Consider the following 24,966-nt stretch of genomic DNA (forward strand, 5'->3'; position numbering starts at 1 on the left):
TATAGGACAGTGTATATGGAGGCCTTCTATTGTTGTGTTTAATTTTTTATTTTTTTTTAACTAGTTGAACTAGATGCACTAGTGTCTTTTTTTTCAACTTAACTATGTATGTAACTTTAAGTAGCAGAAGTGTTTTACGGCACTAAAATTTTCATCCAACCTAAGATCTTGTTCATATCTGCACATTGCGACAACGTGTAGAAATGCAACATACAAGCGTTAGTGTTTTGCATTTCCTTTCACTTTGAATGGCACCCAAATCCACTTCTGCAAGGCTGCTGCCATGCACTCCAATGCATTGTGTTGCAGAACGCTGCAGAAAAATACAGCATGCACTAAACCTGCCTGCAACCAAACAAAGCCTGCCTGTCTATACCCAGTTAAAGCCTGCCTTCCTGCACCCAAATACCCTGCCTGCAAATAAACACAGCCTTCCTGGCTGTATCCAAATAAAGCCAGCTTTCCCACACAAAACGTCTGTCTGCAACCAAACACAACCTGGTTTCCTGCACCCAGATACCGGCTGCCTTCCCACACCCAAAGAGTCTCCTTGTAACCATACAGCACCTGGCTGCTTGCAGCTAAACATGACCTTTAGAAGCTCAATAATGGCAGCTCTCAAATATTATTAAGTACAGGATTTCTTTAAATAGTTATTCAGTTCAGCAATTGATTTTGCTGATATTTAAATGTTAAATTATGTTGGCTTGATGAAAACTTATTAACAAAACATGTTATTTTCAGGGCTATCTTGGACCTCCGGGAATACCTGGACCAATTGGTCCACCAGGATTACCAGTAAGTAAAAACTAGCATATCACAACTGTTATTACAATGCATTGATTTGATGTTATAGACTTTTTATTATGTAGATGCATAGGTGCAACAAGGCAAAAAAGAAAAAATCTCTCAACCTTATTACAGGGTCCTGCTGGACAAAGAGGATCACCTGGAATACAAGGTCCAAAGGGTCAAAGAGTAAGTACAGTGATCTCTGAAGATTGCTCTGTATTTATCTGTTTGTTGGAGAACTGAGAGGATCAGCATTCAGCTTCACTGAATACACAACGCTTGTTACACTTAACCTGGCAGAGACTATAGATTACATAAAACTTTCCTCAGGATGAAGAATAATAAATCTTGCATGCAAATTATTTTGTCCAATAAGTGGGTACATCATATAACGCTTTCCAGTGAGGGATATGAAGTTGAAAGCCTCACCTGACATAGAAATATAGTAATTGTAGAATTTTTCCCTTTCTGGGCAATTGTATTCATAGCTTGAGCAAGCAGTGCAGTTCTAATGAATCAGATGATCCTGAGAGCTCTACAATATTCAATTCAACTATCAGTAGGACCACCCAAGCTTGGAAGGTCTATGGTGATGACTCAGACAAGAATGGGTACTTTGGGCATGAAGTTGATGAATCCGTCCTGGAGAAAAATTAAAACAGTAGTTGCAAAGCCTACACAGAAGGCCAACACGCTTGCCAAAAAAAAAATATATATATATATATGGAAAGCACAGATCACTCTAATGCTGGCTCATAGAAAATCCCAGGTCCTGCACTGTACACACACACAGCAGCAGGGGAACCTTATGGAAAAGTCACAAGACGCATTGTTTTGCAAGTGTGCATGCATGTGCTATTTTTATTTGCAACTTTTACGTGTTTTTATTAAATAACAAACTTTTGTTATGCTTTAAAGCCCAACTGCAGGAAACCTAAAAAAGATCCCTTTCAGTGGGGCTGCATAGTTGCGCGTTTAGGTCTAGGGGACAGAAAAAAACATCTACGTACCTGCTCCTCCTCTTCTTCGCACTGCTAGACTGGCCCCCCTCAGCTTCTTCTCCCCCCTGTTCCACCAGTTTAAGGTCCTGGTATTATCAAGACAAATCCAGGGTTCATAGCTCTCTTGGACAGTTCATCAACAAAGTGTGAGGGAGTATTGTCATGGGACCAGAGGATCAGATAAACTAAAATGCAAAATGCAATGCAAAAACTCTACCATACACTAAACAAGCAGTTACTTTTGTAATTTCTTGAAGATGAGCTTTAAAATTGTATTTAGGTTTTGTTCATAAATGTAATCATGACTGTTTATTGCTTTTGTCTGAGCTTTTATTGGATCAGGTACCCTATCTTGTTTAGAGGAAAATGGGTCAGTATGAGGCAAGGGTCATTCCACCATCTTGTTTATGAGCCATTTATCAATGTAAGGGATGTTTTGTTTTCCACCACAAACATGTTGAAGAACAAAGCATTGCCACACAGCCAGGCACCTTGGAGGGATTGACGAAAAACATCATAGGAGACCATTTCTTTGTTTTTATTGTGATTATCTAATTACGGACTACAGCCTCTTTTTGTGTACTTTTTCCAATTTTGTCTGTGTCTATTCCTATAACTAAACATGATTAGGAGTCAGCTGTAAACTATTTGTACCCAACAAACAGAGCTAGCGGTGGCTCAGCAGAAATTGAAATACTGAAGTATTTGTTTGTGAAAATGTTCTGTGAAGAGTCAGAGAAGAAGAACCTAATTAGACCCAGAGTACACACTAATTAAATGACCTTCTCTGAAGTTAGACAAATGAAACACTTATGAGCCATAAAATTAGAAATAGCCTCATCTAAACTGAGACGTGTACACGGCGCATCTGGTCCAGATGTCATGAGAAAGACACGCCAATGGCAATGGATACTTGAAAAGAGCAGGAGTGATAGATTCAATGGCTAGAAGCACTCAACCATGAGTAAGACCTCAAAAGAGAACCAGGGATGGAAAGCTCATAAAATATGGCATCCCCCATGAAAATACAATGCACCCTTGATTTATAGTGGAACCTCAGAGAAACTGCAGTTAAATATACAGTATATATACGTTTTAGACAACCATTAAAAAAAAACTACTGAGGCTTTAAAGGATAAGTACAGTTTAAAACAAGTTGCAGTTACGGTATCCTTTTGCCTTCTCCTTCCTTGTTCTAACTTAGCCCATCTTCCCCCTCCACAAATGCATGTTTATGTCCATACCATGGCAAGTATCTTAGCCACGCCTGTACAATAGATCCCTATAGCCTTCCATGGGGCCATCACCCAAGGCTGAAGATGCTTGGGCCCTCCCTATTAACTTCTATGGGGAGGTCCCAAGCATCTTCAGATTTTGTTGCAGCCAGGACACTGAACGCTTGTGGCACTTAAGCACTTGAGGCTGCACCTGTCAGAAGTAAATATGCATGTGGGGAAGGGAGGTTGGGCTAGGTTATGTCAGGAAGGAGGTATAACATGGATAGGCGCACTTTGCTTTGGCTATACAAAAACATTAGCTTTTCCAATAAAAGGAATCACTTATATTCCATCCACGTGTAGTTCTGCACTGATAGAGACCTTACATGGTACAATACTTTCCTACAAAATAGGTCAATATTATAATAAGATGACTTCTGCACATGAAGAAGTGTTCAAGCCATATTTAGACTGGAATAGGTGCTTTGGACTTCAAGGGGCGGTTTCATTCTTGGAGTGGTTGTAAGAACCTGTTATCCTTTAAAGTGATAGTAAATGCAGAAGGTTTTTCATTTTAATGCATTCTCTGCATTAAGATAAAGAAACCTTCTTTGTTTAGGTCCCCCCGCCTCTTATATTTACCTGAGCCCGATCTTGATCCAAAGCTGTGTCTCTCTTTCACCCAGCTACATCACTAGCTTAGTCTCTAAATACCAACCTACTCGTTCTCTTCGTTCCTCTCAAGACCTCCTGCTCTCTAGCTCCCTCATCACCTCCTCTCATGCTCCCCTTCAGGACTTTTCCAAAGCCTCTCCAATCCTATGGAATGCCCTACCCCAATCTGTCCGCTTATCTCCTACTCTATTAGCTTTTAGACGATCCCTGAAAACTCTTCTCTTCAGAGAAGCCTACCCTACCCACACTTAACAACTGTATTTTCATTTTTTCCATCAGCTCATCCCCCACAGTTATTACCTTTTTTGTTTCCACTTGACCCTCGCTTCTAGATTGTAAGCTCTAACGAGCAGGGCCCTCTGCTCCCTCCTGTGTTGATTTGTATTGTAAGTGTACTGTCTGCCCTCATGTTGTAAAGCGCTGAACAAACTGTTGGCACTATATAAATCCTGTATAATATAATAATAATTGGACTTGGAGTCAGCAGCGGGGGCCATCGACTCCTTGTACAGTCAATCATAGCCTGTGAGGAGAGAGTGAGGGGTGGGGCTGAACGCACTGTGTGTGTCAGTGGACACACAGAGCCCAGCTCCATATCAAGCCGGAACGAGTGCCCCTATATCAAGTGGCTCGCTATGGAGGCACTTGGAAGGGCATAGGAGCCAGGAGTCCTGGCGAAGGACCCCCAAGAAATCGGGGCTGTTCTGTGCAAAACCACAGAGCATGTAAGTATGGCATGTTTGTTATTTAAAAAAGGTATAATTTGGATCTCCTGATAGAATTTTAACTGTCAAAAGAAGACCCATACTGAAATGTTATGCTGCTTATATTAAAGGCAAACAAAACCCTTCTATCCTTTGCAGCCAAGGAAGCTGCCACCTTGGCCCCTGTTTTATCTTCAACTGCCAAGGTGCTGCACATGTTATTAGCTATAACAGCAGTCATTTGATATTTTGGTTGAGTGCACAAGCAACTGTGACTGTTAATACAAGTATTTAACAGCATGCCTTAAATGTAACCATTTTGGGAAACAGTTGATGGGTTTAGTTACTCTTTATTAACAGTCATGACACATGAAGGGGAGGACCAAAGTTCAGATTGTAAATATCCTTTAATAGCTATCTATGAAGGTAATTCCCCTCACTTTAGTGATGCTGGGGAGTGGAATGTTTTATTATTTTCCCAAGCTGAAAATTGCCTTAATGTGAACCCCTGGACTCCATCATGCTATTACAGTAATTCCATTAGTGATACAAAATACTAATCATTTTCATACCGGTCATTTAGAGGTTCTCAAACGTATCTTCTAAATACTATTACCAACTGCCTATATAACTTTGTAACCAAGCAGTGCTGGGCCCCATAGCAGTTGGATAGTCTGCAATAGCTATAGTTTCAATTGTATACACTTCCTAAAATGTTATTGCTATATCTACTTACCTTTTTTTTCAGGGTCCACGGGGTCCTGATGGTCCATCAGGAGAAGAGGGCCAGCAAGGGGTGAAAGTAAGGAAGTTTTATGCAACAGTCACTGAATTGTCTGCTGTCATATTAATGTGTGATTAATCTCTGCTCATTAATTTTCCTTCCTCCAGGGTGAAACCGGGGATCCTGGCAAAAAAGGACTTCCTGGCCGTATAGTGAGTACATTTAAGTGACTGAAATCAATTTTATCTGTTTCACACCAGTCTTAACAGTAAAGACTGTCTGGTAGAGAGATAAAGTTTATAGACTTATGTGTGTTGAGCAAACCTGAAAATTCAAGTTAGATTGCAGTCAATCATGAACATTTTAGATTTAAACTTTCTCAGAGGATATGGTTGGCCTTCTTTGTGTCTCCTAATCTGACTGTTCCACTCACTAGATCCATATGGCTACCTTTAGTTTATAGGCTGCCCTGACTATAACCCTTTGGAAAGGCAAGTCAAGATTCACAGCCTTGTGAGTCTAGCTGCAAAGCTCATTGTAAAGCTCAGTGTAGCCATTTTTTATTTTTGCCTGAATCTCCATTGCTGAGATTTCCCCTTACTTTCTGTACTGGTGACCACTGTCTATGGGATAAGATGTAAGGCATAATCTCCCCAATAGGGAGGAGCTTGAGCGTGTTTAGACTAGTATCCAAACTCACGTGTGCCCACCAGGAAGCTGTCACCCAATCAAGGGGCCTGTATACATGCAGCTGTGGGGTATAGATTTCCCCTGCCACAGATGATTGGCCCGTAGAGGTGACAACTTCTTTGTGGGCTCGCAAGCAAGGGTTTAAATCCTAGTCTGAACACAGCCAAGCTCATCACTGCTCCCAACAGGAACAAGGACAATTATAGCAATCTTTTATTTATAGGGATTCTATGTGGTCAGTCATATCCCTGTACTTATTTCAACCCAACAAAGTTAAGTAAAGTGTGTCATAATTTCCTACTCTGCAAAGCTGCAGGAGATTAAATTATTAGAGCTTTTGATATAATAAAACCCAAAATATTCAATCCCTTTTTGCAGCTATAAAAATCTGATAGAGGTTCTGACTTGCCGCTGTTGTATTAAAAAGTGTTTTTTGTTGCTGAATGCCCATTGGGGAGCTTCACTGCCTTGGTAACCACTGTTACTGGGAAATATTTACCACCGACACAGGCCACCATAGATACTATACCCCACTTTATCGCCATAGGTGCTGTATAATGTAGCTAATGTTTACGTTGACATCTGGTGGAAGATATCTGCAGCAGTGGCTATTGTAATGCTTTAAGCAGCATAGATTTTAATTATGTTGATTTGGCTGAATTAAGCAAAGGCAAAACATGGTTAAGGCTTGGCATAGATGATCAGGTCTTTACAAGAGTTGGAAAATCATACTGAGTGATAATAAGTCGCTTCAGGTGCCTGAAGCATTTGTTATCACCTTCTTACATGTAGATATTGAAGAGTCATTCTGTAATTGGGGAGCGACACTTATCATTATCAGATCAACTGTGGCTAGCTTTAATTAGATCCACCTCCTGATGATGACTACTGTATAAGACTCAAATAAAAGGTGCAAAGCTGTTTATCTCTGATGATAAGTACTGATAATAGCAGCATGCAAATTGATTCCTAAATTGATTTGTAGTGTTCTAACACAGTGATGCAGCTTCATATGAAGCAGAATAGTTGTCATAAAAATATAATATTTATATGCAAATCACATTGGTGGCAGAAATATATCTTATTTCGTGTTTTATTGATATGTATATAGGGGAAAGTTGGTAATCCTGGAGAGAGAGGCGAACAAGGAAAACCTGTAAGTATGACTTTTTCAATGTTTATACGACTAATTTGTAACATACTGTAATTTTGTTCTCACGCGTGTTGCTTACGCTACAACAAAAAATAATATCTGAATGTTATTTTCCTGTGTTGGAGTCAGCTGTTCTATGTGCTTAGCTTAGCTAATTCCCTAGAAACAAAAAAAAAACAATAATGCCTAGGGGTGAGGTTTGCGAAAAATGGACCAATAATAGCAAATTTTTCTAGCATTACTTCAGATTTTTTCCTTGTTCTCTGCAAAATACCATCATTGACTTTATATGCCTTCAGTTCATGTTGGCATGGAGAGTCTTTGAACCAAATGGCAGGCGGATATTCTTGATATTGATGATGAAGACTGGGAAGATATGTGGGATTACCCCTTTTCACACTTAGTCACTAGTCGAGACAAATTGATCCAGTTTAAAATACTGCACAGGATTTACTTGATGCCATAGAATGTATCCCGAGGTTTCTTCCCGATGCTGGAGGTGCCATAAGGCTTTCACCCTAAAATGGAAATCAAAGGATGCAGCTATCTTGAATTTCTAGAAATCTTTGAATAATACTGTTGTGCCCCTTTACCAGGCCACCTGCTTGTCTTGTGGGTGCCTCAAAAAAAGTATAGGACCTTGGGCTTGATTCCCCTTCTACTAACGCATAATAACTTTCTGGGTTTCTTACACCCAGCTTTTTATTGGCATCTGAGTCCTTTTGGTGTTAGGTCAAAAATGCTTCTAAAGCCTCGTACACACGATCAGATTTTCGGACGAACGTTCGTTAGTTTTTTGTTGCATGCTAGTCTCATGTCGAAAGTGAAGAGGTTACTCACCATACGAAAATTCTCGTATCACAGAATACAACTTCAGAAGTGACGTAATGTATTGAATCGTTTTGTATGTATTCTTTCGTTTCTGGGCATTCATAGTCTTGCTCTTGCGAGTTTTTTTGGACGAAAACCATACTAATTAAACAAAAATCGGACGTGTGAGTGCGCGTACGACAACAATTTTATAGTCTGCACATTTTCGTCCAAAAATTCAGAATCAACTGTCGAAAGGATCATACTAATGGTAATATTATCAGATAATCGGGCATTGTACGAAAATTACCATATGAATTTCGGACCGTGTGTACGGGGCTTTAGTCTTATTGAGCTGTTGCTAAAGTGGGTGTTAGGAATGCCTTTTCTGTCCCTTGGAGACCTTTTATTTGAGTGATGATATTGTCCTATATACCCCTGTTCACTGTGCTGAGCAGATACGGATCTAGTGTCTTTAGAGTTGTGTTTATTATTGTTTTTTTGAGCTGGGGAATGCCCCCATGCTCTATTTTTTACCACCTGCTTACTATACAAAAATTAAATAAAAAATAATTTCTAGAAAAAAAAAAAAATACCATCATTGACCAGTCTTGCACCTGACCAGAAGTCAGGTGCATGACCTTGGCCAACATTACACTTTTGCAGTGCATTGTGGTATGTTTGGATGGGCAATTCCAGACAAACATCCCAAAAGTTTGGATTAAGCCCACATTTCTAAACAGGTGAAATTCAGCCTAAGCCTGGAGCTCATTTCTATTTACTAACCCATGTCTGAAGCAAATCAAAAGTGCCTGTGTACACTGACCCTTATGCATGATGATCACATTACACTGATGGGGGCATATGGTTTGAAACCAGCCTGAGGGCCACAGTACAGTTAACACTCCACCATCCAAAATAGTTGACAGGTATTTATGTCTGTAATCCAGCTGAGACCTCCATTTTACTTTATGGTGTTCCCCACTACCATCCACGAGAGATGACAGCTATCAATCACTCTGTGGTGCAATATGAAACAACAAGACTTTGCATAACTAAATAAATATCAGTGTGTGAAATAGGAATAGTTTGTTGCTGAAACTTGGACCATGAGCATTATTGCAATGCTATGGTGTGAATGGGCCATATAAAATTTCCTTTCCATTGCTTTTATATTTGCTGTAGTTGCTGTAGTTCAGGCCCTGCCACATGACTGCAGTGATTTTGTGTGTACAGGTATACCCCGCTTTACGGAAACTCACTTTACATACACTTGCGAGTACGGACATACCCACGAGTGTACGTAAAGTGCCTCACAAGTCCCGTGCCCTGCAGCCGCAGTAGAAGGAACTGAATCTCTGAGCACGTAGCCTCCAGTGTTCCAGTGTGCTCTTCCTGTGTGTATCCTGGTCGCCTCCCCATCTCCGGTGACATCACATCCACACGGTGGTTCTTCTGACTTCTCTGTCAGCCACAGAACGCCATCCAGCCTCTCCACAGCACCAGTGTCCTCTGTGCACAACGCGATGTCCAGGGGGATGGATTGGAGCAACCCCCCCCCCCCGCATCAGATGATCAGATGATCCTATTTACATTTTCTTCCTGTGAGTGTTCCCCTGACACCCCAACTACAGCCCCTGAAGCCCCCACTACAGCCCCTGACACTCACACTGCAGCCTAGAAGTAAAAAAAGGTATTGCTTCACTTTAAGTACATTTTCGTTTTACATACATGCTCTGGTCCCATTGTGTACTTAAAAGTGGGGTATGCCTGTAGTTCAGTGGCATTTTTTCTTCTGTTTAGGGAGGGGGGCACATCAAATGTTTGCTATGGAGCACTGTGAATTCTAATTACGCCCCTGCATGGCTTCAGTGAATCCAGGGGGCATAGTGACTTTACATTTACACATCTATTTCATCTCGTGTTGCAAGATAATGCAATTAAAGTTTCTTCGATTTAATGTCATCCAAATGTGTATCCAATCTAATGTTACAAAAGTATGCAACAAGGCTCATAATGATGATAATGAGTTGCATGCCTACCAATGGGAGATCTCCAAAACAAATGGAATAGACATGCTTATGACATAATCTAGGGGGTAGCATTTCTATTTTTATGTATGGATACATTTTGGAGCCTAATTTATTGTAATAGCCCAAAAAATCTTTGTAACACAATATTCTTATTGTTACACACGAAAATTGATTTATTTTAACTGATGTTTATCTAGTTATGTAGGTCTTGTTGTAGAACTTTTGAAGTCCCAACATATTGTGGATATTTTTATATTGAGCTATAAATGCGATGCTGATGCTAATATGACTTCTTGAGGTCCATACCCATTAGTTTATCATTACTGTATAGTGTTTCTCACTGCTGTCCATGAGAAACAACCAATGTTAATGTCTGTAGACACAGGCTTCTGTCTGGGATCTCCATTATACCCTATAGTGTTTGGCCTGATTGGTCTTTTACCAAGGGTGATCAAGAACCAGCCACGTCCAGTGTAGAAGTAAGTCAGAGCTGAAGTTGGATTTTAACAGTTTTATTGAAGAACTTAGTTCACAGATAAAAAGCCTACACATTAAAAGAGAGGCAACACACTGATAATTCCTTAGCTTTGCTCACTCGGGAGACACCTGCTGTTTTAGTTATCACAGGTGCAGCTGCAGATGAGGCTGCGAATGGGCACAATGAGGCTGCAAATGGGCACAGTGAGGCAGCAGATGGGCACTGATGATACAGGTGGGCATAGTGAGGTTGCAAATGGGCACAGTGAGGCTGCAGATGGGCGCAGCGAGGCTGCAGATGGGCATTGTTTACCAGTAGCTGCTGCATTTCCCACCCTAGGCTTATACTCGAATCAATAGGTTTTCCCAGTTTTTTGTGGTAAAATTAGGTTACTCGGCTTATATTGGGGTCGGCCTATACTCGAGTTTATACGGTACTTATGCTAGTTGTATGTAAAAATGCATTTTATTAAAAACATTACAAAAACTATGCGTTCCCTTTAAAGTTTTCACACAGATCATGAGTAAATGATAAAAGTGTTTTTTTTTTTTTTAAATCTTGGTAAAATGGATACATTTAAGCATTCTTCCCCACATTAGTTGTTAAATGGCACGCTGCTGGATAGGAAGGTTGTACACAAGAATGGAAAATCCCCACATTAGGTTTGTAATTAAAAAGCAAACAGATCACTTTTCCTTTTGGACTCTCTAGAGAGAAGGGATGTGGAGGAAGGACAAATACATGCACATGTGCTGCAGACCAGTAGATGGAATATTGTTTGCTAAATTACAGAAACATCTGATATTCAACCATGTGTAGCACAGCTGAAATGATATCATGATATGATGTGTCATATTGGGGAAGGTCAGTTAAACAGAAATTGCAGACACAGCGATTGCAGGCATGGAACAATGGCATTCAATATACAGCTGCAGTGTACTTACTGCAGAAGGTAATGGCAGGCAGTTACAGGCCCATTCAAATATGTTTAGTGAAGTTCTGTGTTTGGGGGTATCACTACCAATCACGAGGCCACAGAGCAAAAGCTTAATAGGATCTTTCTGCTCAACATCGCCCCTCACATAGACTTTTCTTTGCAGCAAACTGTGCGTTTATGGTCATTGGCAAACTTGTGCTTCCAAAAAAATCTCCCTTTACTTTGCTGCTCAGTGGTGAATGCTTTTTATACTTTGTGATAACACCAACTCCCCCCCCCCCCCCGACTGGTGATCTGTGGTTAGCTGGCCTTTTAGGTCCCCCTTGTCTTATGTTGCTGATCAGCGATCAGGTGGACTTTAATACTCCCCCCCAGTCGGGACCCTCTCTTCATTGGTGGTCATGTGGTAACCTTTTATGTTCCCAAGTAAAGCTTCAATTATTCTGATAGTCAGTAGCGGATACCTTTTATGCTCCCTATAGGAAAGGCCGCCTCTAGATTGGCAGTTATGTGGCCATTTATGTGCCTGTTTAAAAATGTATTTTCTTAGGTGGCTAATAGTGGATGCTATTTATGCTTTATAATAAAAAGCCTGTTATAGATCTTTGATCGGCAGTTAACTTACCCCTAATAACCCCCCACCACCATGGTCAAAGGTGGCCTTTAATACTCCCACTAATGGGGCCCCTCTCTTTATTGGTGGTCAGTGGTAACCTTTTATGTTCCTTAGTAAAACCCTCATTATTCTGGTGGTTAGTAGTGGATGCCTTTTAATGCTCCCCATAAGAAAAGTCTCCTCTAGTTTGGTGGTAAGCAGTTAAGTGGTCATTTATATTCCTAATAAAAAGTCACTTATAACTTTGATGGTCAGCTGTTATCTCCCTAAATCTTTAAAAACGTGTTATAGCTGAAGTTCCTGTTCAGAATATCTTGTGCTTCTGGATAGGGGGGAGAATGTGACCTGAGAGGGTATAGGGGAGTTTGAGAAATGTCACATGACAGAGGTGATGTCAGTGCTCAGTCTGGGCTCTGACATCAGCCAAGGACAGTTATTCTGTTCGCATGGAAGACAGGGGAGCTCTGCAGTGGTAAGTATTAGTGGGTCAGAGGTGGCTTTATATGTATTGCTGAATGGGTAAAGTGACAAAGGGTATTTTTAGTCACAGTTCCAGTATTTTTGGGATAGTGTTAGTTCTTAAGGGTTACTGGGGTTGATTTACTAAAATTGGAGAGTGCACAATTTGGTGCAGCTCTGCATAGAAACGAATCAGCTTCCAGGTTTTTCTTGTCAAAGCTTAACTGAACAAGTTGAATTTAGAAAGTGATTGGCTACCATGAACAGCTGAACCAGATTTTGCACTCTCAAGTTTTAGTAAATCAACCCCGATATGCTCTAAACAGCAGCAGTGATATGAATGGAACGAATGTGATGTTCCCTTTTAAAATTCCTAGATGACTCATAATTAGAGTCAGATTTGTCACCAAACTAGTTGGAGAAATAGTCACATGTGCTTGTGACTCATGAACTTTTGCACTGTTCGAACGAATGTTGGTAACGAGATATCCAAGACTTTGCGATATGTATAAGATTGATTTCTGCAATCATAAAGTCAAAAAAAGTCTTCAAGTTTATATATTGGGCAAATCAGTCACATTCCTTATCTTTCAGTGCTAGCACAGATATGGAACTGATGAAAGCACTGTCTGGGTTAGAATGAATTCCAGCGAGGACAAAATGATAAATTTAAGTATGATATAAAACAGACATTGTACCCAAACCCACATTTTATAGATTCCTCTTATTTCTCAACAGTGAAGTCTTAATGTTCTGATTTTGATACATTATTTGTTATACAAGATATAGGAAGCACCTGCCAATCTGTCTCCAGATACTTGATGAATTTCATCTTCTGTTATGTTTACAAAGCCAGACATACCTGGCTTAAAATTTCCAAGACATCTTAAAGCTGAACACCAGGCAAGCAGTTGACTGCCTAAATGATATATACACACTGTTCATATAGAAATATGTTTATATTACATCTAACCAATTTGCCGATTCATTCTCTTGTTGCTCGACCTTCTGTTTCCCATGGCTATTTTTATATAACACTTTTTTTTTTAAACTTGGTTTATTGAAGAAAAAAAATGCATGTACAAACAGTGCATGACATATTGGTACAAAAATATATTATAGTCCAGACTCGTAACAAAAAAAGTGTAATGGTTATGCTATATGTTTGTTGACAAATGTGTAATGCTGTATGACAATAATTTTTATTTTCTTTCCTGCATGTTCATCCAGGGCTCAACTGGTCTACCTGGAGGCAGCGGTGATACAGGACCTCCTGGAGAAGCAGTATGTTCCTAATATAAGTTTGGATATTATTCTCAGTACATATTGATTATCGGATAAGATGAGCAAAGCTTCTTTAAATTTACCAAAAATGGAAACTACTTTAACATCCATTAAATTGTAATGTGTGTGGACACCTTTAAGCCGCGTACACACGATCGGACTTTCCGACGGGAAATGTTCAATGACAGGCTGTTGTTGGTAAATCCGAACGTGCGTACGCTCCATCGGACAATTGTTGTTGGACTTTCCGTCAACAAATGTTGGCTATCAGGTTCTCAAATTTTCCGCGGACAAATGTGTGTTGTCGTACACAAGTCGGACAAAACACGCATGCTCGGAAACAGAAGCGGTCGGTCTTGATAACTAGCGTTCGTAATGGAGAATTAACATTTGTGACGTGGCAGATTATGAAATCTCCAAATGCAGTGCACAATTCTCTTCTTCTTTAATGGGATAATGAGAAGAATAATTTGGGAGTATGGGCCCCACCCCAGACTCACCGAGGAAAGAAAGGCAAGTGGACTATTGCGTTACATATAAAGGAGGTATAACTATATAATACGAATCACTGGTAAAATTTCACAAAATTTATTCATACAAAAAATAGCAACAGGACAACAAAACATATAATTTAAAAAGGTTCAAATGACATGATATTTCAACATGTTTCGCGGGTTTACCGCTTCATCAGGACAATACATCTGTAAATATAGATCAGAATACAAAAATAAGTACCATATAGAGGATTTTTACACAATTATAAAATGGGGAGGGTGAAATTAAATAATAGAACTGCTTACCCGAGCCTCGGAGGGTGTGCAGCAACGAGGCAGCCCGGCTAAGCCTCCCCCGGCGATTGGGAAGGGGATATAAGACACCAGCCAGCGTCTAGGTAGAATAGTATGAGGATGGATAATCATATGATCAATGTAAGTGTCAGTCACATATAATGGGATGATAGAAAGACAGCACAACAAAATGAGGAGGAACATACCAGCGTGTGGGAAAATCACGTCATGATTGGGGATAGAAAAAGGGAGGGAACTGAGGATAAATGGAGTGACGGAGAGATAAGGAGGGGGGGGGGGGATAAGGTGTGAAGAGGGCATGAGGTACAAGGGAGGGACAGAAAGCAGTCCAAAGGACCAACAAAGGGTAGGAAATTCAGAGGAAAGAGGGGTAGAGACATAAAGGGGGATTAAGTGAAATGAGTACCAGAAAATTTCACAGTGAGCATATTACTGGTGAATGTGGAACAAAACCGTGAAGTGTTGAACAGAAAAACATCCATAAAAAACACATAGTAGGTGGGATAAGTGAACAAACTAGGCAACCAAATTTTGTGAACAAGGTTGTGATGAGGGCAAAAGAGAAAACTGTGTATGGAGCCCAGAGATCAAAAGCCATGGGGGTATATAGACATCATGGGTTTGAATAGGCCTAATAGTGGCAAAGTATGGTGCGGCCATCTGTCACCTACACAGGTGTGGCCAAACACAGCCAAACACAGGTTTATACATATAAACAAAGCTTACCAGTGATGTTATGTTCAAGGGCTTGTCTGGGTCTCCTGCTGGCCTAGATCTATAGCGGGATAAGACTGCTATATATATATCCCCTTCAACCTCGTGACGGAGATCGGCGCCGGCATCTGCGTCCGACGGCGTCACGGGGTCAAGGATCCGCATCTGTGTGCTGGCCTCAGAGCCGCTGGACAGGGAATGACACACACATGATGCATGCGCATCTCCAAGCCACTGGGCGGTACCCAGGCAGAGCGCGCGTGCGATATCGCACGCGAGCCTGCACAAAGGGGTGGGACCTGGAGGTCCCAAATGAGGCGAGTACAAGCAGCCAGGGAAGCATTCACCAGGGGGAGAGCCTATACCTGGCCACCAGGGAACCTACCAATCGCCGGGAAGATAGACGGAGCCAGGGGAGCCAATTGCCAGCAAACCCACCCAGAGTCAGAGGGCAAAAGGTCCAAAGGGTCTTTTAACAGTCAGCATATAAAGACATCAAAGGCGTTACAGAAAACATTGTAATGAACATAAATAAAATTGAACATAGAGTACATTATTAAATATTGCAAAGAAGATAAACATAACCGGAGAGGATTGGATGTCCTCAAATTATAAGGTCCAAGATTGGGAAAACAATCATGGGTGAGAAACAGAGCGAGCTGGATAGCTGACAGGGGATTAATTGACCCAAAATGACAAACTGGACATCAGATAATGGGGGGGCGATTACCGGTATGTTAGAGGAAGGATTTAAAGGAATTTACTTCGTTCAAGTCCGTGGGGGACAGTAGCATTAAGCCTTTCTATCCAAAGGGCTTCTCTTTGTAGTAATATCTTATCTTGGTCACCTCCCCTAATGTCAGGTGGTACCACTTCCAATGCAAGGAACCCGACAGCTTTAGGATCATATTTATGGTATAAACCAATATGGCGTCCAACGGTAGTGAGTTTACCGTTGGTTGAATAATAAACATGATCACTGACTCTCTGTCTAAACTCCCTAATTGTCTTACCGACATAGAATGCTTTACACGTGCAAAGCATAAGATAGATGATGCCAATGGTGTCACATTGGGCCAGCGTATGGGGAGTAAAGAGTTCTCCATTAGGTAACTTGAAAGAGGTGCATGAAAGTATCCATGGGCAGAAAGAACATTGACCACATGGAAAGGTACCAAAAGATTGATGGGTATCAACAGAATTGAGTTTATAATAGCTGCTAATTAAACAGTCTCTAAGAGATTTGGCCCTGCGAAACACCAGTTCTGGTGTATCACGTATATGATATTTAAGGACATGATGATCGGTAAGGAGGGTGGTAAGTATGGGTGGGGCCCATACTCCTAAATTATTCTTCTCAACTAATTTGGACGATGGTACATATCATTGAGATATACCTTGTTTATTTTGTACTGTGAGGCCATACACTTTCTTTAATGGGATAATAATGAAGCTGCTTTGCTGGTGATACTGATGGAGTTATTGCAAACACATTTTCAAAGGCTTTTTTTTTCTAGTGATATCAAGAATAATATTATTATGCTTTTTTATTTATTTTTTTGGGCAAGTTACCACAACACCATTATCCCATAGTTTTTAAGATCAAAGATACAACTATGTTGGTGTCCCTTGTCAATTTTACATTGTATCTTTTTAAATGTAACTGCCTACTCCCAAACTGTCATTTGAAGTAAAACACATAGCCAAGTATTATTCTACACAATTTTTTTTATTGTGCATTAAAAAAATAAAAATAAAATTAGACATGCTTTCTGCCAATAGAATTTAAAGCGGTTGTATACCCATTTTTTTTACTTTGACCTACAGGTAAGCCTATAATAAGGCTTACCTGTAGGTTAAAAGAATATCTCCTAAGCCTGTACGGTTTAGGAGATATTCCCCTTGCATGCAGCCGCTGACTTCAGCGGCACATGCGCTCTTTATTTCCCGGCTGACTGGTCTGACAGATGCCGGACCTTGCTGGAAAGAAGTCTCCCGCGCACGCACGGGAGTGATGACATCGCTGCTCCAGCCACTCACAGCGCCAGAGCCGCGATACCCGGAGGACACGCTGAAGTAAAATGTCAGCTCCCTCGGTGTGGACCGAGATCACCTGCCGATGCCTCGTTCAAAGGTAAGTATTTCATAATGAGCTAATATGCGCTGCATACTAGCTCATTATGCCTTTTGCCTTATAGGTTTACTAACACTTTAAACAAAAAGTGCATTCAATGCATCCAAAAATATAGAAAATATACCAAATCAAATCATTCAACCAAAAAAATAATGTCAAAGCAATAACTCCAAGGCCAATAATAAATAACACATTATCTCCTCCGATTCCGCAACATGTCTGGTTAACGAGCAGCCGTTCAGAAACATACGTAAAAGCACGAAATGAAAAGCACAAACTGAAAAGCGCTAAATAAAAAACTCAAAAAGAAAAGCACGAATCAACACTCACCAAACTTCTACTAACACAAAATTAGCAGAAGGAGCCCAAAGGGTGGCGCTAAAGAGCTGAAAAATCGCATAGTACGTCACTACGTTCGTAATTGTCGGCCAACAATTGTGTGCCGCGTGTATACAAGACAAGTTTGGGCCAACGCCCTTCGGACAAAATTCCACGGTTTTGTTGGCCAACAATCCGATCGTGTGTATGAGGCTTTAAGGTAGAAAATCATTTTTAAAAAATGTCATGGTAGTCATGTTGATCAATAGACTTCAGTACTTCCTTTGGTCAGCAACCTGAAACAAAAACACAGATTATAAGTCATGCCTTGACCATGATTCCAGTGAGGCAACTGTCATTTCCAGAACAAGGTCATAAAACTATTTCCTTAGTATAGTTTCTGTGAGTTACTTTTGGATTATTGGTTAAGTAAATGCTACCCTGCATTTTATTGTATGGTGTGCCATGCTAGCTAAAGTTGAAAATTCAAATAGTTAAAAACAGTTAAAGTGTTACTAAACCCAGGACCCTGCATTCACTAAATCTGGTCACCCACAGTACACAGAACATGGAAATGCAATAGTTTTAGTAAATATAAACAGCTAAATACATTTTCACATCAGCAGTATATAGCAGTCTTGTGACTTTTATCTGTTCCTAGTGAAGCTTGTAGGAGGAGTTTTCATACTGCACTGAGCTGTCCTATGAGGCTGCAGGGCTCCTGACTCTCTGTCTGGACAGTACTGATTGGCCCTGTGCTGATCACATGCACTCTGCCAAGAAAAAAAAACTCTCTTTCAAAACACACCAAAGTGAGTATATGCAGCCTGACTCCAAAGGCTCTGTCTTTTCTGGACATGTTTTGAAAGAAGAGGAGGATCTGTGTATACAGATTCAAGCAGCCTTTTTACACAATGCAGAGGATTAACCCCTTAGATTCCACAGTGAGTATAACAAGCATGCTTTACTGCATATACAGACTGATTTTACTGTTGTGGGTTAAGTAACACTTTAAGGTTAAAAAATGAAATTGCAATACAAATATTTAATAAATATATATGCTGCCAACAGCTTGCAAGCTTGGGAGATACAACCCACAAGGAAGAGGCAGTAGTTCAGAGGCCAATAGCACATTAATGCTGCTCTCCTCCAGATATCACTCTTATGCTCCGTACACACGGTCGGATTTTCCGATGGAAAATGTCCGATCAGAGCGTGTTGTCGGAAATTCCGACCGTGTGTGAGCTCCATCGGACATTTTCCATCGGATTTTCCGACACACAAAGTTGGAGAGCAGGAGATAAAATTTTCCGACAACAAAATCCGTTGTCGGAATTTCCGATCGTGTGTACACAAATCCGACGGACAAAGTGCCAGGCATGCTCAGAATAAATAAAGAGATGAAAGCTATTGGCCACTGCCCCGTTTATAGTCCCAACGTACGTGTTTTACGTCACCGCGTTCAGAACGATCGGATTTTCCGACAACTTTGTGTGACCGTGTGTATGCAAGACAAGTTTGAGCCAACATCCGTCGGAAAAAATCCTAGGATTTTGTTGTCGGAATGTCCGAACAAAGTCCGACCGTGTGTACGGGGCATAACAGTTTGTTTACACTGGCTTGTTCACCTGTGTTTTGCAAATGTTTGAAGCACACATCAAATGCAGACCATCAGATTCCAATTTACCTCAATGTTACAACGGGGTCACAGTTCAGGTGCTGTGTTTGACCTGATTTGGGTTGCATTTAGTTTCTTTGAATACATACAGTCTGTCCTATTGGAGATGCATTGGCATTGCAAGCAAAGCTGGTTAAACTCAGCCTTTATGCGTTTGTACGCATGCACTTGGGCTGTACTGCGTTCAGATTTAAAAGCCTGTGTTTGGTTGCAATGCCTGTGTACAAGGGATCGACCGATTATCGGGACGGCCGATTATTCGGGGCTGATATCAGCATTTTCTGAAAAATCGGTATCAGTCACAAACTAGACCGATATTACCGATATTGGTCTCTGTGGGCCACGGCTATCTTTTTAGGGCCCAGAAGCCTGCAGATCCAGTGTGCAGGGGCGCATGGCACATGCACACAACGTCATTACGCCTCAGCGCACTGGGCCTAACGTTCTGAGTCTGATAGGCCTCGCCTCGACACTCGGACGAACACGCCAGCCGGCCAGCCAGCGGCCAGCCACCCACCCACAGTAAGGTGCTAGGCCACTGAGGCCAGCCAGCCAGCAGCCACCCACCCACAGCAATGTGCCAGGCCAGCCAGCAGCCATCCACCCACAACAAGGTGCCAGCCAGGCCAGCCAGCAGCCACCCACCCATGTTCAGTTTATACCAGATTTGTGCATAAAATTGTTGTTTCTTTTGAAAAGTTTAAATGTGCAAAATATCGGCACATAATATCGGCACATAATATTGGCTATCGGCAGGAGAGGTGGCTGAAATATCGGTATCTTAACGGCACTGAAAAAACGATATTGGTCAATCCCTACTGTGTACACAAGATTATTTTGTCTATTAGGCTTGATTAATATTGCTCTGTGTGTGTTACTTCGGGCTTGGTGCCTCACATGTATTGGTGTGAATTGGACCATATACTTTATCTATAGCCTCATAGGAAAGAATAGAATTTGTACTGGAAATGCATTTTTATGTGGCAAAATGGAAATATTTTTCTGCATCAAAATGGAAAAGTGTGAATAGGCCCTTAAATCACATGCTGTTGGATGGCCCCACTGTCTGGTTTTATAACTGTGTCCCGAGTTGGGAGATTTACCCTAATTGTCCTGATCACCTGGGAATAAATTGGGGGGGGGGGGGTGTTAAATCCCAAATTTTGAGCTGCTACCAAAACAGGAATACAGGTGTAGAAGGGAAATTCTACAATTTAGATATGTGATCCCGTGACCATTGTTTAAGTGGTTGTCTTCTCCCTTCCCTTTGAAAATACAGGACAGAAAGTGAAGAAAAATCTCCCTAATGAGACAGAGATGGAAAAAAAACTGACAATGGTTGTAACCCTATTCTTCACTATCCAAAATGAAAAACAAAAGTTTTCTCAGTTTTGCATAGAGTATGGAAGGGTAGGGCCCCTGTCAGTTTTTTTTTATTATTTAAAGTTTTATCTTTTCATACATTTTAAAGGGAGAGGTAGCCAATCAGGCACTGCTGCAATGCACATCTACTGACAAGAAGCATGAGCAGACTTGATGACTTATCGCTATGCTGCTGTTCTTTCTCTGTCCAATTGGCAAGTTGTGGGTAGGGAGGTGACACCACTGTAAACTATTCAGACTTTATACTGCTTAGCCATAACATTCTAACCACTGACAGGTGAAGAGAATAACATTGATTGTCTTGTTACAATGGCACCTGAAAGAGGGTGGGATATATTAGGCAGCAAGTGAACATGTTGTCCCTGACTAGTAAGTGTTAAAAGGAAAGAATCACTGCTACTCCTGACCAGCCCAAGTGAATAAACGATAAGGAGCAGCCTAAGCCTACATTTCTCCACCACACCACACACCCTGATGCATTTTGTCTCACCCACCAGGGGCTTACTCATAGTGGGTGGGGTGAAATGCTACAGGGTGTGTGGTGTGGTGAAGACATGTAGGCTGAGGCCGCTCCTTATTGTTTATTCTATTAGGCTGGTCAGGAGTAGCGGTGATTCTTTGCTTTTTACACTTACTAGTTTTCTGGATTGGTATAAGGATAAGCCTGCACTCCATGTTCTGGGGACACAGGGATATGCTTTTACCTCTACTTTTAGCAGTGCCAAAAGCAATATAACTGGTCACATGTTGTCCCTGATGTTGATGGCCTGAAAGCAGAAAAAATGGGCAAGTGTAAGGCCAAATCGTAATGGCTAGATGACTCGGTCAGAGCAACTCCAAAATTCAAGCTTTTGTTGGATGTTCCCAGTCTGCAGTGGTTGGGATCCACCAAAAGTAGTCCAAGAGAGGAAAACCAGCAAACCAGGGGCAGGGTCATGGATGGTGGCCAAGGCACATTGATACACATGGGGAGCGAAGGCTGGTCTGTGTAGCCATATCCAATAGAAGTGCTTCTGTAGCTTAATTTGCTGAAAAAGTTAATGCTGATTCCGATAGAAAGGTGTCAGAACACACAGTAACTTTTTGTGTATGGGGCTGCATAGCCACAGACAGGATGTCCATGCTGACCCATATCTACAGCCAAAAGCACCTACAATGGGCACGTGAGCATCAAAACTGGACCACGGATCAATGGAAGAAAGTGGCTTGGTCTGATGAATTCAAGAATGGTTTGAGGAACACAACGAGTTTGAGGTGTTGATTTGGCCTCTAAATTCTCCAGATCTCAATCCAACCAAGCATCTGTAGGATGTGCTGGAAAAACAAGTCTGATACATGGATGCTCCAGCTCACAACTTACAAGGTTTAAAGGATCTGCTACTGACAGCATGGTGCCAGATACCACAGCATACCTGCAGAAGTCTAGTGGAGTCCATGCCTCGATAGGGTATAATTGGTGGTTATAATCGTATGGCCGATCGGTGTAGGTAACTGAAGCCTGATTGGCTGCTATGCGTTACCACACTGTGTTCATTATCATTGCTCTTTGTGTTGCCTTATTGAATATGTCTGTATATGCACAATAATATTTTATATCATATATCCAGACAAGGGAGGTCACAATGTTACGTAGGCCTCTTGTTACACGATTCAGTAACTTCTCTGTAGATGCGTGCTGTTTTGCCACTCTGTGACCCCTACAATCAGATAGGTTAGTACCCCATTTGTAAAACATTTCTTGGTTTTCATAATGATTTACACAACAATGGGCCTCTATATGCGATTCACCAACCGTATTGGGTAATTCAGAGCAGATTTACATGTCATTGAAGTTCATTTTGCCAGGATTAAAGCAGATGTTTATAATTTGTTCAGTTACAAAGAAAATGCACTTGGGTTCAAACCATCAGACCCCACATGGCTGCCTCCAAATATGACAATAAATATGAGCTCGACTGCAGCTCTGTGTTTATTCTAACCCCCTGTGTGCTGCATTACACAGGCCAGCTCCTAGAGTTTAATCATTTCCGTGCTGACAATTTTTACTACAGTATATATCTTTCTGAATAATCAAAATTCTTTCCTGGGTTACTAATAGATAGATATATATATAAATTTATTTTACTTCCATTTGTTAGGGACAAAGGGGGCCACAAGGAGACGCGGGTCCACCTGGAGAAACAGGCCCTGAGGTAAGCTCCGGCTAGGTTAGGCACATGGCCTTTTTATGCTTTTGTTTTTATGTCTAAGTGCATGTTGTGATATATGTGCCCTGATCATTAAAATTGAAATAGTAACCCATAACACGTTTGTAGAGGGAAAAAAAAACATTCCCCATTGGGTGATCAATGTACATTGCTGGGATTTTACCAAACTTTGTTGCAGATGTCTACCTTTTGTTATTCTAAAGAAATAGCCGTGTGTTTGTCTGTGTCCATGTGCAAAGTGAATGTAAATGGGAGTGATTTTATAATTAGCAATCAGCTGCTGGACTTGCAGGGTTCTAATGAGGAAAGTAGCAGGGTCTGCATCCCTTTAGAAATGTTTTCCCTTGGAATATATCTCACCAAAAATTACATTTTTGTTGCAGGGGATGCCCAAAATCTGACTTGTTTCTTAAAGCATACTTCTGGGAAAATCAATAAGCCAATCACACAAGCAGGATATGACATGGGGGGGGGGGGGTAAAGGTAATTTTAATAACATTCAGATTCAATTATGACCTATGTAGCAATTGTAGATGCTAAATTTTTTTTATTTGCTGTTTTTCCCCACAAAAGTTTTAGGCAGGCGTGAAGAAATGCTGTAAAGTAAGACTGCTTTCTAAAATATATATTTTAATTGTTTATTTTTATCAGTTTACAAAATGCAAAGTGAGCGAACAGAAGAAAGATCTACCCTGTTTCCCCAAAAATAAGACCTAGCGTGATTGTCAGTGATGGCTGCAATATAAGCCCTACCCCCCAAATAAGCCCTACCTTGTTTCCCCGAAAATAAGCCCTACCCTGAAAATAAGACCTACAAGGACTTTAACTAGAGCTTATTTGGGGGGTAGGGCTTATATTGCAGCCATCACCGACAATCATGCTAGGTCTTATTTTCGGGGAAACAGGGTAGATCAAATCAATATTTGGTGACTACCCTTTGGCTTCAAAGACAGAACATTTTTAGGATTAGAGTCGGGCATATGATTAACCAATTATACCAAGCAGGTGCTAAGGATCATCAATTTCATATGTAGTTTGAAACACAGTCATTAATTTAAACAGAATTTCTGTATGTGAACCATGCTCCTTGCCATGCTGTTTTGTTGTTTTGTGGAAGCCTGTAGGCCCTGATAATCCCTGTATGACGTAAAATCTGATAAAGAATTTAACAAGTTAATTGAAACAGAAACAGTTGTGTAGGAGACTTAAAACTGGGTGAGGAACATCCAAACTCTACTACAAAGGTGAGGTTGTGGAAAACAGTTTCATGTCACAGGTCCTACTGTACACCATGGCAAGACTGAGCACAGCAACAAGACACACGGTAGTTAAACTGAATCAGCAAGCTCTCTACCTCTAATCAGCAAGCAAAGATTTCAAAGCAGACTGGGGTTTCAAAATGTGTTGTTCAAGCTCTTTTGAAGAAACAGAAGGAAACGGCAATGTTGAGGAACATAGACACAGTGGTCGACCAAGGAAACCTAATGCAGCAGATAAGAGAAACATCATGATTTCTTCTCTTCGACATCAGACGATGTCCAGCAGTGCCATCAGCAGAGAACTGGTGGAAACCAGTGAGACCCAGGTACACCCATCTTACTGTTCAGTTATACCTCTGACGTGGAAACATGGCTAAGCGACTCAACTATACACAAAAAACATAGGAACTGGGGTGCAGAAAAATGGTAGCCAGTGCTCTGGACTAATGAGTCAAAATTGTACTTATTCATTATGCCATACCTTCAGGGAAGTGCGTGATTGGCCTCAACTTTATTCTGCAGCAGGACAACGACCCCAAACATACAGCCAATGTCATTAAGAACCATCTCCAGCGGAAAGAAGAACAAGAAAGTCCTGGAAGTGATGGTTTGGCCCCCACAGAGCCCTGATCTCAACATCATCGAGTCTGTCAGGGATTACATGAAGATACAGAAGGATCTGAGACAGCCTACATCCACAAATGATCTATGGTTAGTTCTCCAACATGTTTGGAACAACCTACCTGCCAAGTTCTTTCAAAAACTGTGAACAAATGTACCTACTGTAGAAAAATTGATGCTGGTTTAAAGGCAAAGGGAGGTCACACCAGATATTGGTTGGATTTGAATATCTCTTCTGTTCACTCACTTTCCATTTAACTGCTAGAAATA

General features: G+C 41.1%; 1 protein-coding gene across 1 annotated transcript in view; it reads left to right on the forward strand.

Moving 5' to 3' along the window:
* The window catches only part of COL24A1 (collagen type XXIV alpha 1 chain), a 418,688-nt gene that overhangs the window by 294,432 nt on the left and 99,290 nt on the right, over positions 1-24,966 (forward strand). The window contains exons 27-33 of the mRNA XM_073593602.1: positions 745-798; positions 925-978; positions 5,138-5,191; positions 5,281-5,325; positions 6,915-6,959; positions 13,520-13,573; positions 22,748-22,801. Coding sequence (XP_073449703.1) covers positions 745-798; positions 925-978; positions 5,138-5,191; positions 5,281-5,325; positions 6,915-6,959; positions 13,520-13,573; positions 22,748-22,801 — 360 coding nt within the window. The remainder of the gene's footprint in view (positions 1-744; positions 799-924; positions 979-5,137; positions 5,192-5,280; positions 5,326-6,914; positions 6,960-13,519; positions 13,574-22,747; positions 22,802-24,966) is intronic.

Source organism: Aquarana catesbeiana, linkage group LG07 (genome assembly GCF_042186555.1).
Source record: "Aquarana catesbeiana isolate 2022-GZ linkage group LG07, ASM4218655v1, whole genome shotgun sequence".
NCBI lineage: Eukaryota > Metazoa > Chordata > Amphibia > Anura > Ranidae > Aquarana > Aquarana catesbeiana.